Below are 14,303 nucleotides of genomic sequence, written 5' to 3'. Positions count from 1 at the left end.
ACATTAAAAAAATTTTTTAAATAAAGGTCTTTATTTTATTTTATTTTAGAAAGAGAGAGAGAGAGAGAGCATGTATGAGTAGGGGAAAGGGACACAGAGAGGTAGAGAGAATCTTGGGCAGGTTCCTTGCTCAGCGCAGAGCCTGATGTGGGGCGTGATCCCACAAACCTGGGATCATGACCTGAGCTGAAATCAAGAGTTGGACATTCAACCGACTGAGCCACCCAGGCGCCCTGCCTCAGTTCCTATTATAGCATGTAATGTTTTGGTCAGTTCATAGAGGCTAGCATAGTTTTCACTGGTAACTTTAGATTTCTTGCCAATTTCTGTGAGTGGGAATGTATTTAATATTGCTAGGTCTTAGGAAACTGGAAAGGTATTCTGGTTTCAAAATGTGTTGGTCATTTCTGGAAAATCCCTTATAGAACCGTACTCTTAAATTTGTGGTCATAATTCCTGAACAAGTAGGATAATGATGATTGTGGCTAGAACTTTTCTGGTTTTCATGGAAAACACTTTTAGAATGTATTCTATAGTGAAATTCACACTTTTGTAAATTTGCCTTTGGTAGGAAATAGCGGTTTTACTGCCTGACCACTAAATGCTTATTGATTTGTGTCATTTGGAATTTTATATCCAGATGAAAAAAAGAAAGCCAGTGATATTCAGATTGCACCCCCCCCCCCCCGCCGTACAACCCCAGGCTTGTTGTGGTAAACGGAAGATTATCACGTGTTTTCATCAAACCCAACTATTATAATATGCAGAGGCATTTTTGTGTATTTATTAAAAAATAATACTTTCTATATTCTTTGGTTCAGTTCCTTTCCCCTAAGTCTTCCTTGAACCCCTTTCGTTTAAACGTGTTGTTGCCACTTTGCTGTGGTAACTCTGATCACACTCCCCAGTGGCTTCTGTGTTGCTCAACACAATATACTTGTGAGTTATTGGTTTTTCTTTTTCTCATGCAGTTAGTGGCGTGGACAGAGTTGATTCCTCCCTCCTTCCTGAACTACTTTCTGGAGCCCTATCTGTTTTAGTCTGCAGTAGTCTGCTATTACAGAATACTGCGCACTGGGAAGCTTGAACAACGGTCTTTATTTCTCTCAATTCTGAAGGCTAGAAGTCTGAGGTCAGGGTGCCAACATGGGTTGGTTCTTGTGAGACTGGTCTTCCTGGGCTTCAGAGAGCTGCCTTATTGCTGTGTCCTCACACGTAGGACAGGGAGGGAGAAAGGGGGACCCATCCTCAAGGCTCATCTCAACTTAATACCTCCCCAAAGCCCCATCGCCAAATACCATCACATTTGGAGTTAAGGTTTCAACATATGGATTTGGGGGTAACTATTCAGCACACAGCATAATTTCTTTTGGATCTCTTCCAACTACCCCTAAACCACCACCACCACCACCACTACTACTACTACTACTAACCTCTCCATGTTAAAAAAGCTATTTTACTCCTGGTTGCATAAGCCTAAATCTTAGTATCATACTTGATCTGAATCCATAAGCAAACCATACCATATTTGTCTTTAAATAATGGCTTGATTAAATAATTGAATGGCTTCAATGCCTCCTTAACACATTCCACTGCTATAACCCTGATTCCAGCTACTAGCGTTGCTTCCATGGTTTATTATAATAGCTTCCCTCCCACTAAACAATGTTCTTTAACGATTTCTATGGTTCTATTAAGACATAAGCCATCATTGGATATGACAGTCCAAATGAAGTTCAGAGGGGAGGTCTGAACTGAAGATGTAAAAAGATATAAATCCGAGTTGTCATTTAGGCCGTCATACTGGATGAGATCAAATAGGGAATTTGTGTAGTTAGATAACAGCAAGTTGTCCAGAGACAGCCCTGGAGCTATCCAGAGTTTAAAAGTTGGGTAGATTGGGGCACTTGGCTGGCTCAGTCAGTTAAGCATCTGACTCTTGATTTTTGCTGAGGTCATGATTTCACAGTTTGTGGCTTCAAGCCCTGCATGAGACTCTGTGCTACCCAGGTGGAACTTGGTTAGGATTTTCTGTCTCCCCTTCTCTCTGCCCCACATCTGCTCTCTCTCTCAAAAATAAATAAATAAACATTAAAAAAATTAGAAGGAGGTACCTGGGTGGGTCAGTTGGTTGAGCATCCAACTTCAGCTCAGGTCATGATCTTGCAGTTCATGAGTTTGAGCCCTGTGTCAGGCTCTGTCTTGGTGGTGCAGAGTCTGCTTGGGATTCTCTCTCTTTCAAAATAAATAAAATTTAAGAAGTAAAAAAAGAAAAATTTGTATAGATACAGAAGACCCCCTGAGAAAGGGAAAGTGATAGCTAGCAAGGTTGGAGAAATTGTGAAAAGACTAAAAACATAGTTGTGGCCCAGAAGGAAAGGAAGAAAATAAATCAAGAAGAAAAAAGTAATCTTCTGTATCAAATGATGCTGATAGACTAGTAAGATGAGGACCAATCATTAACAGTTCCTATGCAGAAACACCCTCTCTTTTACTCAGGTTAAAGCCAAAGTCATCACAGCAGTTTACAAGGTCATCATGCTCTGGCCACCACCTTCCTGAATGCTCTGGTCTTCTCATTCATTCACTCACCTACAACCCACAAATTGAGTTGCTTTTCCTTCTTCAAGCCCTGCTGACCCCTCTGCCTGCAGGGTTCCTTCCTAGGTACCCTCATGTCCTATCCCCTCACTTCCTGCTTGTCTCTACTACAAAGAGGCCTTCCTTAACGGCTTCAATGAAAGAGCACAACCTATCCATCTGAATGCCATTTTCTCTCCCTGTCCCTATTTTATCTTTCTCTTGGGCACCTATTTCCATTTGATATACCATGTATTTAATTTGTCATCTGCCTCTGATCTAGGAAATAAGCTTTCCAAAGAAGAGGACATGATCTGCTTCATTTCTGTAACCTCAGTAGCCAGCCATGGTAGGGCCTGAATAAATAACTGTTGAATGAATGAACCTAACAGAGCATCTGTGTCATAGGTGGCAGGTATAAGAAAGTATTGGGCATAGACGCTGTCCTTAAAGTATTCTCATTCTGGGGCACCTGGGTGGTTCAGTCAGTTAAACTTCCAACTCGGCTCAGGTCATGATCTCACGGTCTGTGAGTCCGAGCCCCATGTTGGGCTCTGTGCTGACAGCTCAGAGCTTGGAGCTGCTTCAGATTCTGCCTTTGGTCCCTACCCCTCCCCCATTCACACTGTCTCTCTCTCTCTCTCTCTCTCTCTCTCTCTCTCTCTCAAAATAAATAAATGTTAAAAAAAAGTGTTCTCATTTTGGTGTAAGTTCCCAAAGGTGGTTACATATCACAGTCCCTTAGAAATTTAGCAAAAAAGCAGATTTTGAGACTTGACTTTAGACTCTCAGAGTCAAGGTCTTCAGGGTTGAAACCATGCCCTACCTTTAAAAAAATTTCCCATAGTAATTTTTTAATAATAAAGTTTTTTTTTGTTTTGTTTTGTTTTGTTTTTAAATGTTTATTTTTGAGAAAGAAAGAGAATGGTGGAGGGGCAGAGAGAGAGAGAGAAAGAGAGACAGAGGATCTGAAGCAGGTTCTGTGCTGTCAGCATGCATGCAGGGCTTGAATTCATGCACTATGAGATCATGACCTGAGCCAGCAACTAACCAACTGAGCCCCCGAGGCGCCCCATCTCCTGTAACTTAAATGCAATGTTTGTAGTGTACTGATGGTGGAAGTCAGTGGCTGAAGACTTTCTGAACTCTAGCACAAGTCTGCCAGAGATAACCTTTACCCCATTTTATAGTTGAGAAAACAGGCTCAGGGAGTAAGTTTAGTCAGAGTTTATGCAACTAGTAAGTCTCAGAATTGGGACTGAAATTGGATTCTCTGATTTCAGAGCGTACGCTCTCCCCACCTTGCTCTGTTGCCTCTGCAGTGACAGGACTGATTATAGCTTGTCCAGTTTTGAGTTTTGATTTGTGCAACTAAAGCTACATACAGAGACCACGCAAGACTGAAACTTGCTCCTTTGCTAATGCCAATCATTTTTCCCATATAGAAAGATTGGGGATAATGTGTTCCTGTAAAATTATGATTGGAAAGATTTGAATATGCAGGAAGATATCTTGTGCCAGGAATTCAGGCTGTAGGAGGTAGGAAGGAGGAAGAAAATTCTGTAAACTGGTTGTGTTTGGCCTTCCCTCCTGAGGAAACTAGATTTAACTTCAAGTTTTATGTGTAAATTTGTGTACTCAGAAATATTCTCCCATCCCCCTCAACAAAGCAACTGAAATAAAAGACCTAAAGTTCTTGCCGAGTATCTGAGCTGTAGGAGTATTAATGAGACCTGTAGACGGTCTGGAGAGAACAAAGGAGAGGGAGAAAAAGAATTAAAGGTTAGAAAGCTGGACTTCTGAGAAAAGGTTAAAAGCATTGGGATTATTTAACCTGCAAAAGTGAAAGTGGAACATGGTGATAAATAACTTTCTGTAGATGAATTGTGGTTGTTTTTATCAGTCAATACTTAATGAATGACTTATGTACTGAGCATGATACCAAATATTTTAGGGGAATAATAAATAGCTCATAGTTTCAAGAGTCTTGGAATCTAATTGAGTGGTTGCAACAAATACATATATCAGAAATGTATGTCTGTTTTCCAAAATTTAGAGACCACAGTCACTCAATATCAAATCCAAGTAAATTGGAAGAAGATATTGTCTAGGGGGAGTTAAGGATTGATAGAGGAATTGGTGGGGGCATTTAGAGATCATGTTCCACGAGGTATAAATCAAAAGATGACTACATGGTCAAAAGAGTTTGGGAAATTCTGAGTTGAACAAATGAAACCATGTTCTTTAGTGCAGGTAATTTGGTACCTTTAGCATGCTTATATGCATCGCCAACTTCCAAAAGGGGACTTATCCAGAGACACACCCACCTCTCGATCTTTGGGAGGGCCCGTGGAAGGGAGACTAGTCCTACTTTATATGTATTTTGGGAAACGCTGACCTCCTGTTTGGTAAGGAAATTTCATACCATCAGATAAAGCACACATTTTATGGCGAGACTTTAAAGAGAAGACCAGTTAGGTCAATGGAGAGTGTCTCACAAAAAGAAGTTCTTTCAAAATTGATTCTAATGAGGAGGAACAAGGGGAAGCAAGTGAAGAAATGGAGTGACTCAGAACAGAGGCAGCTGATGAATACCAGATTTAAAACAGATGGAAGACAAGCGCTCCACAGTGAAAGGGTATCCAGGACTAATGCGGACGTATGAATAGTGTCAAGAATTGGCTGAATGTTGGGAAAAAATACTAAGGACACCAGAAATAAATTTTAAAAATCCAAAAGAATGCATGGAAGGCCTAAGCTAGATCATTGTTTCTTTTGTCAAGGAGAATGATTTTCAGTGTGAAAAGAGCAAAATAAATATTGGTAACAGGAAATAGATATTCAAATAGGAGACCGCTCTAAATGAGTTTACATGCCAGCCCAGAAAAAATTATATTTCTAGGTACTCAGAGAATTTGCAGATGGGATTATTTAACTACCGCTGAGCTTTAAAATATTGTGGCAAATAAGAACAGAACCAGAGAACAGAAGGTGGGCAAATGTAGTATGAAATTCCAAAAAAGGGAAGGAAAGAAAAAGGTGGTTTGTAAGCTGGAAGCCAAGGAGGAGGATGACATGAAAAACTAAGAAAGACAGTGTTCTTAACCATTGCTCCTCTCCGCGAGGCTGGGGACATTGGAAAGTGTCAGAGCATGTGTTCCGAGAGCTTGCTTGTTCTCATGACTCTGTAACATGCACCCAACATCAGCATCCTTGGACAAACCTTCAGAGTAGCTAATCCCATGATGCCCATCAGTGACGCCCTATGCCATGTTATAGTAGTTGTTCATCACCTAGATAGCGTTTCACTTTAATTGCTGTATTTGTCATCAAACCACAAGGAGTCTGTTCTATAGATTTTGTTAGCAGATATTGTGTAAGAATATTATGCAGTAAAAAGGAACAAAATAGTAAAACATGTAACAACATGAATGAATCTCAGTATTACTATGCCATGTGAAAGCAGTCACCCACAAAAAACTATTGGCCTACTATTTGGATCCTTTTACATGAAATTCTAGAAAAGGCAAAAAAAAACCCCAAAACCCTCTGGAGCAAATCAGTGATTGCCTGAAGCTTGCAGGTCCACTGAAAAAGGGCCTGAGGAGGCCACTTAGGGTGTTAGAAATGTTCTATACTTTGATCGTGGTACCATATACATCAAACTGTGTACATAAGGTAGGTGCATTTTATTGAATATAAGTTATAATTCAGTAAAACTGGAAGAAATAAGCTGTGCTGGTCATAAAAGTGAGAAAGAAAAAATCAATAATTCTTTCCATAAATCTTTGAATTTGTGTATGTCTGTGTCTTAGGAGGAACTTGAAACAGCCAGGAAGTTTCTGTATTATGAAATGGGCTATAAATCTCGATCAGAACAGTTAACAGATCGCTCTGAAATTAGTCTACTGCCTTCAGATATCGACAGGTACTTCTAATAAGTTTCTATCTCTCTCTATTGGACTTGACCTACATAGGTATATTTTTCCAACATTCAGTGTTGTGTTCCAGGTACAAGAAGAGATTTCACAAGTTTGACGCAGACCAAAAGGGCTTTATTACTATTGTTGATGTTCAGCGTGTGTTAGAGGTAATATTTTTTTGGTTCCATATCCTTGCTAGCAGAAATACATAAATGTTATATTAGATTATCTTTTCCTCATCTAGTGCTTTCTATAAGTAATTTTCTCTTATAATTTTTGAAAAGTTGATAGCATTAATAAAAGGGTATGCATAATTTTTAACTGAACCTCATTATGTCATGCTTTCTTTTTAGAGTATCAACGTCCAAATGGATGAAAATACACTACATGAAATTCTGAATGAAGTCGATTTAAACAAAAACGGACAGGTTGAACTCAATGAGTTTTTGCAGGTAAGCAGTGGCGAAGGGAAACAAGTGTATTTGCTTTTTATCTTTTGGTTGTGAATGGCTGTTCGAGAATGGATTCTTAAGTCCGCACAGTTGTCACTTCATTCAGGATAAAGGAAAGCTTGAGGCCCAAGGGCTGCTGTGTCTGCCTTCAGGGATCAGGCTCTGTGTGGTGCATGTTGTGTTCCTTCCTTCCATCCTTCCTTCCTTCCTTCCTTCCTCCCTCGCTCTCTCTCTTTTTTCTTTCTTTCTTTCTTTCTTTCTTTCTTTCTTTCTTTCTTTCTTTCTTTCTTTCTTTCTTTCTTTCTTTCTTTCTCTCTTTCTTCTCCCTTTTTTCTTTTTCCTAAGACATTCTGTGGCATTGAGCAATTTAGAGTAAATCCAAGTTAAATATGGCTTAAAGGGCTGAATAAGAAGTATGCTTTTTAGAGAAATATGCCATGGAGAACCACTGTGGACCATTCGTTACCTGCTTCAAAAGAGGCAAACAATATTTCTAATGTGGAAAGTAATTTTTTATGAAGTTGAAAAAACCATAGTTGTATTGATTTGAGAATACCCACTGGAGCACCTGAAATGTAATTATTATAATAGTCTTACATTATAAAGAACGTGAAAAGCACAAGAAAGGAAACCTGTATTCTGGGGTCAGGACCACTTAATTCAAGCACTTCTATTTCCAACGGTCCGTTTTCCCAAGGCTCACTTGTTTAACCATAACTGTGAAGGAAGTAAGTTTTGTTATTCTAACTTCAACCCCGATGCTACACGTCATTCCTTAAAAGTCATTCCTTAAAAGTTCCTTAAAAGAAAGAAATGTAACACACCCAAGCGATATTTGTGGCTGTCCACAGGACTCTCTCTGATCATGTGAAGAATGCATTGGTTTCCAAGCAGCCCGCATTTTTTCTGCAATGCTTCTTGGGCAGGTATTTCAAATGAATGCTGGGTCTTGCTCGTACCCTGGCAATGATGAATGCTGAACAGGAAATAAATTAGTGCTGGGGATTTTGGTCAATGTCAGCCCTTTCTTCACTGTGTCAAGTTAAACAAACAATATCAAGGCAAAGGAAATGGTAATTGTTTCTCTGGAGATGAGCTGCAGATAAGAGCATTGTTGAATCTAAATGCAGAAAATTTTCACAGGTTGTGTCCAGCATTACAAAAAAGAATGTTTAGTTCTTTAGCTTACTGTTTAACCAAGTGCACATTTGGAAGGGAGTTTAAAATATAACCTGGGAAATTAGAAACCATAGAATACATTTTTGGTCTAGTTTTTTTTTCCTGAGAATATTTTATTGTTTGTCTCAGAATTTTAGAAAAGTTTTCTTCAAAGGAATAGCTTATGCTTCATTTCATGTGTGTTGTAAATAAACAACAGCATTTAGGGTTGAAAGATTTGGAGTTTTAGAAACAATGAGAATCTAATTTTATGGACATGCTATGTGGTTTGGGTTTTAAGTAATTTTCTTGAGTGCAATAGAGTCAAACACACAGAAAATAATTTAAGCCATCTGCAGGTTTCCTTGTAGAGTTTTTATATAATTATTTCTCGTCCAATTCTAAATGAAAGAGACTATTCATGCTTCTACTAAGTGCAAATACACAGTGTAATTTTCAACTTAAAAATGCTGACCGTAGTTCTCATGAAATACATTCACACCCAAATGTTATTTTTTTTTTCTCATAGTACGGTTTCAAGATACTTGTAATGTTTAAAGAAAACTTTGAATTTTTAAAGGTTGGTACATCACATAGTGTTTATGGATAAAGAAAAAAACAACTCTATCAGTTTTGTTCGCTCTGATAAACTTAGAAGGTCTTCGTGGAGCCAGAGACAAAACAACAGACAATAAATCGTTCTGTCTTCAGAGGTCAGCATTCTTTACACTACGCCATGTGTCCGATGTAAAGTATGTTTTTCAGGGTTGTTTGTTTTGAATAAAATATTTTCTGATGATAAAGAACGCATGTTTGTCCCATTAAACACCTTTTTGAATATAGATATGTTTTTTTTTCAAAAATCCTCTTGGAAAGATCACTGTAGATATCACATGGCTACATAACTTTATTTTTGCAGTCTAAGGGCGCTCTGCATGTAGGAGTCCATCTCTAATAAGCAATGGCTTGTGAAACAGCTTTTAATAAGGTCATGAAATTCTGATCCAGCCCCTTGGCAGATGCCTCTGACTCATTCCATGCCATTTTTAAGAAATGTATCTCTGTAGGCTAAAGACTATAACCCTAAAAATATTTTGAAAACAAAAAAATATATATATAGTTTCCTGATGAATGGCTAAATCCATTCTTTTTCAAATAAATAAATAAAAAAGATTGGGAGAAATGAGATCAAGAAAAGCAAATAGTTAAAACCACATCAACTTGAAAAGGAAAAAAAAAATCCCCATGCTCATAATTGGAAAGTGCCTTCCAGATTAAAGGCCTTTGCCCACTGACTGCATGTAATTTCAAGACTAATTCTGATTTTATCCATTGGATAAAAATGAATTAACTAAAATCTGGGCTATGGAGTGCTTTTAATTCTTAAGGTAGATCTCTGGGTCCATTTCAAGGACTTAAATGTAAATTACTTTAAAAAGTCTTTAAGGAATTTGGATTTAAGGGACTTGAAGTTGTCAAGTACAGTAACACTAAAAAAGAGTAGTTAAATATAGGTCATGGTTTGTCTTTGTTCAATCCCTGAGATTCCTTTTTAAGATTTTTAAATGTAATTAGAGATCCAATATTTGAGTTGCTTGAAAAAATATGGGCCCTGACCACATGAAAGGGGCAAAAAGTGATGCATTCGATTTGCATTTTAAAGGCAGGCTGATTTGCCAGATAGGTCCGGTGTTTGCAGCGGTGGCAAAACACCTGCCCCTTTCCTCCTTTTTGAACTGTTCAAAAATTGTACTCTTGTGATTTCAGCTGTAATACCTACTATGGTTTTCGAGGGAGCACTTTGTCATGTCTCCTTCTGCAAAGGGAACCATTAAAATGCTGCGAAGAAGGGCGTATGCGTGCCTGCCTCCTAAATCTGTTGCATGTTTTCTCTTTAAGCTGATGAGTGCTATTCAGAAAGGAAGGGTGTCTGGAAGCCGGCTTGCTATCCTAATGAAAACTGCAGAAGAGAACCTCGATAGAAGAGTCCCCATTCCGGTGGACCGAAGTTGTGGAGGATTGTGAGTCTGGGCAGTAAATCCACAGCCAACAAACACGGGAGCGAAAAACCATCACGTAAAACCAGAGATGACTTACACCACTCCAAAATAGTGGATATGGATAGCTGCATTTTTTAACACTGGGAAACATTCCAAAGCTTTAGGACGTTGATGTGTACCCTTTATTTGTATTTGCCATTCAATCTAGCTTCTAAAGAGTGCACGTTGTCTTTTTTTTCATTTTCATTGCACACGGATTTCATGTTTTGCATCCGTTTTGTAACCTGTTAGACCGGACATTCTCCCTTTTTTGTTTGTCTATTCATTTATTCTGAATCACTCCTAGAGGCAGAATATGTTGGCAGAAATTGAAAAAAAAAAAGCTGGGGAAAATTTTTCTGATGTGCACGAAGTTCTGGACGTAAAGCACGTTGGGTAGTATTTGTTCCTAAAAGAAACTGAGCAGGGAGTGACCTATTGAAATGATAGTGTTTTGGGAAACCGCTCAGCTCCTCCTTCCTGGAGACCACCTGCCTTCCTCATCTGAACAGTACCGTGCAGTTTTACATCTAGAGTATGCTTAGCAGAACCGGAGAGGGGAGACAAAGTTTAGATCTGGTTACGGGAGCAGGACTCAAAGAGGAACTCTGGAAGCTGCCAGAATCACAGGTGTGAGATAAGGATAGCGCTGACATTTGCCGGGAGTGACGGTGACAGTTTCATGTCAGCAATTCGTTTTTTTCCCCAGTCACTGCTGGGTTTTCTTTGACTCTTATAGCTGCCAGCAAGATCCTTGCTTTTCTTATTTTAAAACCAGCATTTAAGTGGCAAGTTGGATGTAGTGGGATGAGACTAAATTTCTCAACTCTTTACAGCGGTGACCAAGTTAGAGATTAAAAATCTGCACTTGTACTTCCACGTATGACAGCACCGTGTTCAGTCCCCAAATCCTAGGCTGTGGAACATGGGCTGTTGTCAAACATGGCCAAGTTTGCTTAGTTTATTGCATCATTTGGGGGGAGTAATTTTAAACAGAGAGTAAAAAAGGATAGAAATAACCTTTAGTTAACATTAATTATAATTATTTGTAAAAAGGCAACACTGCAATATTCAAAGTCATTTTGGTTGCTTAAAGCCTTTCTCTTTCAGTACGCAATGGAAAAGTTCTCAATCAAAAAGAAAAAGAAAAGGAATAAAACCACGCACACAGACACACACATACCCCGCCCCCACCATGCACACAGAGAGACACAAAACAAAAACAAAAACAAATCTGCATTGATTTTAACAAATAATGCGTTGAATTTAAAGGGCCAATTTGGTATGCTTTTGCAATGCTTCAGTAGCATTTTAACCAATCATTTGAGTATTTATCCTCTGGTGAAGTTAACGATCTGCTTTGTTACTTCCTAAAATCAGGTTTGTATACAATAGGGAATATAACCCTTTATTTAATGGCAGGCTTTAATTGCAGACTTGAGGTCTTAGTTTTTTAAACTGGTACACAAAACACTTTTGTGCTGTGATTTCTGTCAACGTTGTAGAAAACCTTTATGCCTCATTCAAGTCAGATATGAGCCTGGAAGTCGTAATACACTGAACTCCCGCCCCACTTCAAAACATTCACTTATTTTTAAATGAAGTCTAGACTGGCCACTTCCTCAAGTAAAACCCAAAACGGAGCAAGGGATGCTCCCAGGTATCACTGTGATGTGTGGGTTTTTATACTACCTTAAAAAAAATCATGATGGGAGCCGGTGGCTTTGTAACACAGTGGTTTTTACCAACACAATACACTTCCCTGTTTAGAACCTGCTGACACTTGATAGAAAAGCTGTCCTTTAAAACACCGCCGACGATGTACCACAATACAGTACATTTGTGCTCTCTCTCTTTCTCTCTTTCTAGTTAGATCAAGATAGCGATGACTTGTGCCCTCCCTGAATCCAATACAGTAGGGACCGGCTCTCTAGCCTGACTGACCTGGGCAGAGCTGTATCTGAAAAACAGGCCTGGTGTGTGCACGCTTTGCTATGAGTGAAGTTCCTTTAAGGACAAAGAAAAGCGCACTTTGCTTCCTTTGAGCATATCTGCTTTTGCTTAAAATCTGCTAGTTCTCAAACATACGCTCCTTCACCAATCCCAGAGACGCGTCTTGGAAGTGAACTGGTTCCAAGTCTTTACTGTGAATAAAGCCCCCCCCCCCCCGCATTTTTGTGTCGGTTCTTAATTAAACCTGTGTAGCGTCTTTACCTGATTTCAGAAAAGAGGGAAAGAAATAGAGAAATAAGCCCCGTCAAAACCTATTCCGAGCACAAAAGAATTTTCCTTTTCTTTTTGTGCAGACGGGATATTAGATGATTTTGTTGGGGCGGGGATGGGGTGTGCAGAGACGGTCTTTATCAGGTGGTTTATTTCAGCCTTTAAGGGGATTCAGGTGAAGGAACTTCCGTCTGTGGTGGAGAGCTCGATGCTCCTGTAAGTAGCCCCATTCCACAGTCGGAACAATAGTGTTAATGCTGGATTATCTCTTAAGTCAAGGTTGTCTGCCTCATATCCATCATGCTGTTTGCGATATTCTCGCTTTCAATCAATTTATACTACGTGTAACTTTAGGATTCCAACCACTAAATGCATGCTCCCTGTTCTGCTTTAGTTTCTAGCTTTGTTTGGTCTTTTCCAAAATATGTAGCTTGCTCTTTCGTACAACAATGAGAATTTCGTTGATTTTTTTACTAAACATCCTGTAAGGATAATCATTGATCTTATGTCCTTTTTTATGTACTCGTAAAGATTTTTGGCATATGAATGTAATAATATGGAAATCAGTGAATGACGCTGTAACTTGCACCGTCTCGAATTATGTCAACCCCTTTCAGGGAATGAAAAAGCCCTACTGTCAAGTGTAAGCCCATTGCTGGACTGGGCATGCGCTCTGCATGTTTTCGTATGTGGCATTTTCATGTATTGTGTTGGGTCATTGTTCTAGATTGGACTGTTAAATACTGTGTTTGAGGCTGGGTTGTCATTTTTATAACTGTCTGGGTGTTTTATCGCCATTATTTATTACTTTTGATATACAGAAGGAGCTGCATGCATTTATAGAGCAATAAGAGGATGTATTTAATGTGCCTTGTTTTTAACCGAATAAGAACTGAAAGCATGAATCAATAAAACTGATTAAAATGGTCCATTTGCTGGCGTTTGGATGTTACTTACAGAGAGGGAAATAACTTTGATGGGTGTTGAAGTTTAAAAAACAAGTTTGAAAATATTTCCACAAACCCATTTTTTAATGGCACATACACATTAATTCTCCTAGCTTGGACTCTTGTTATTTTATCTCAAAAGTGAATCTCTGCAAAGACAGATATAATTTTATGAGACTGTCAGAATTATTTGTATTAATTTGTTGCTGGAGCCCTTAGGGCACGACTTCTGTATTTGTGCAATCCTTTCTAAAATTGCATTCATCCCATTACAACTCTGTTGAACTCTTTTTTCTCCTTTCCTATTTTTTTTTTTTTTTTGGTCATCCAGAGCTTTTCAGCCTGAGCGTTCCCAGGCACACTGATGAATTTTATCATAACTAAAATCAATAGAAATGAATGGGAAAGATTACATAATCCATTTTGATCATCTTACATGTCAAGTTCGTGCAGTTCTGCCAAGTGTTGATAAATGCTCTGACAGAAAAAATGCTATATATTTTCATTGTCAGTAAATCAGTAAAGCTGTTATCAGTTTTAACACAAATTTTATAATGCCCATGTTATTTTATGGGTTTTAATTTACACACGTATAGGGAGCACATTCTCCATTTGTGGTTTAGATGCGCTGCCTTCCGGTTTTACATGCTCAAAGGCATGTGTGCGTTTCTGAAGGTTCTTTGAAATTGTATAGAATACCCCAAAGCGATGGGTCCCAGACAGACTTGTAACAATGAACTGTTTGTTCAGTGCCTGGGAAAATATATATGTATTGCAGCTCAAAACACTGTTCAGTGATGCAGCGTATCAAATTTTATAGCACTTTAAAGTTTGTCAACATAAAATTTGTCAAAATACATTGCTCCCAGTTTTCGAAATGTATAAAATTTATGGTAATCAAAGAAAGGGAGATAGATACCAGCATCAGTATGTGCAATCTTTGTCAACACTGCATTATCACCGGTATCACATTTCACCTGA

At 38.7% G+C, this 14,303-nt stretch overlaps 1 protein-coding gene across 2 annotated transcripts in view; it reads left to right on the top strand.

The window, feature by feature from the left end:
- Positions 1–13,304, top strand: part of GPD2 (glycerol-3-phosphate dehydrogenase 2) — a 143,834-nt gene extending 130,530 nt beyond the window's left edge. Inside the window, exons 14-18 of one of the 2 annotated variants that reach the window (XR_003906664.1) lie at positions 6,396–6,508; positions 6,592–6,670; positions 6,857–6,955; positions 8,694–8,826; positions 10,013–10,095. Coding sequence is in view for 1 of the 2 variants with exons in the window: in XM_029934551.1 (XP_029790411.1) it covers positions 6,396–6,508; positions 6,592–6,670; positions 6,857–6,955; positions 10,013–10,138 (417 nt within the window). In the remaining variant the exon portion in view is untranslated. Of the gene's footprint in view, positions 1–6,395; positions 6,509–6,591; positions 6,671–6,856; positions 6,956–8,693; positions 8,827–10,012 lie in introns of both variants that reach the window. The other variant, XM_029934551.1, reaches the window with a different exon arrangement.
- The last annotated feature ends 999 nt before the right edge of the window (positions 13,305–14,303 follow it).

The sequence above is a fragment of the Suricata suricatta genome, chromosome 3, assembly GCF_006229205.1.
Source record: "Suricata suricatta isolate VVHF042 chromosome 3, meerkat_22Aug2017_6uvM2_HiC, whole genome shotgun sequence".
NCBI lineage: Eukaryota > Metazoa > Chordata > Mammalia > Carnivora > Herpestidae > Suricata > Suricata suricatta.
The sequence above is the reverse complement of the archived record's forward strand: the minus strand, read 5'-3'. Positions and strand labels throughout refer to the sequence as shown.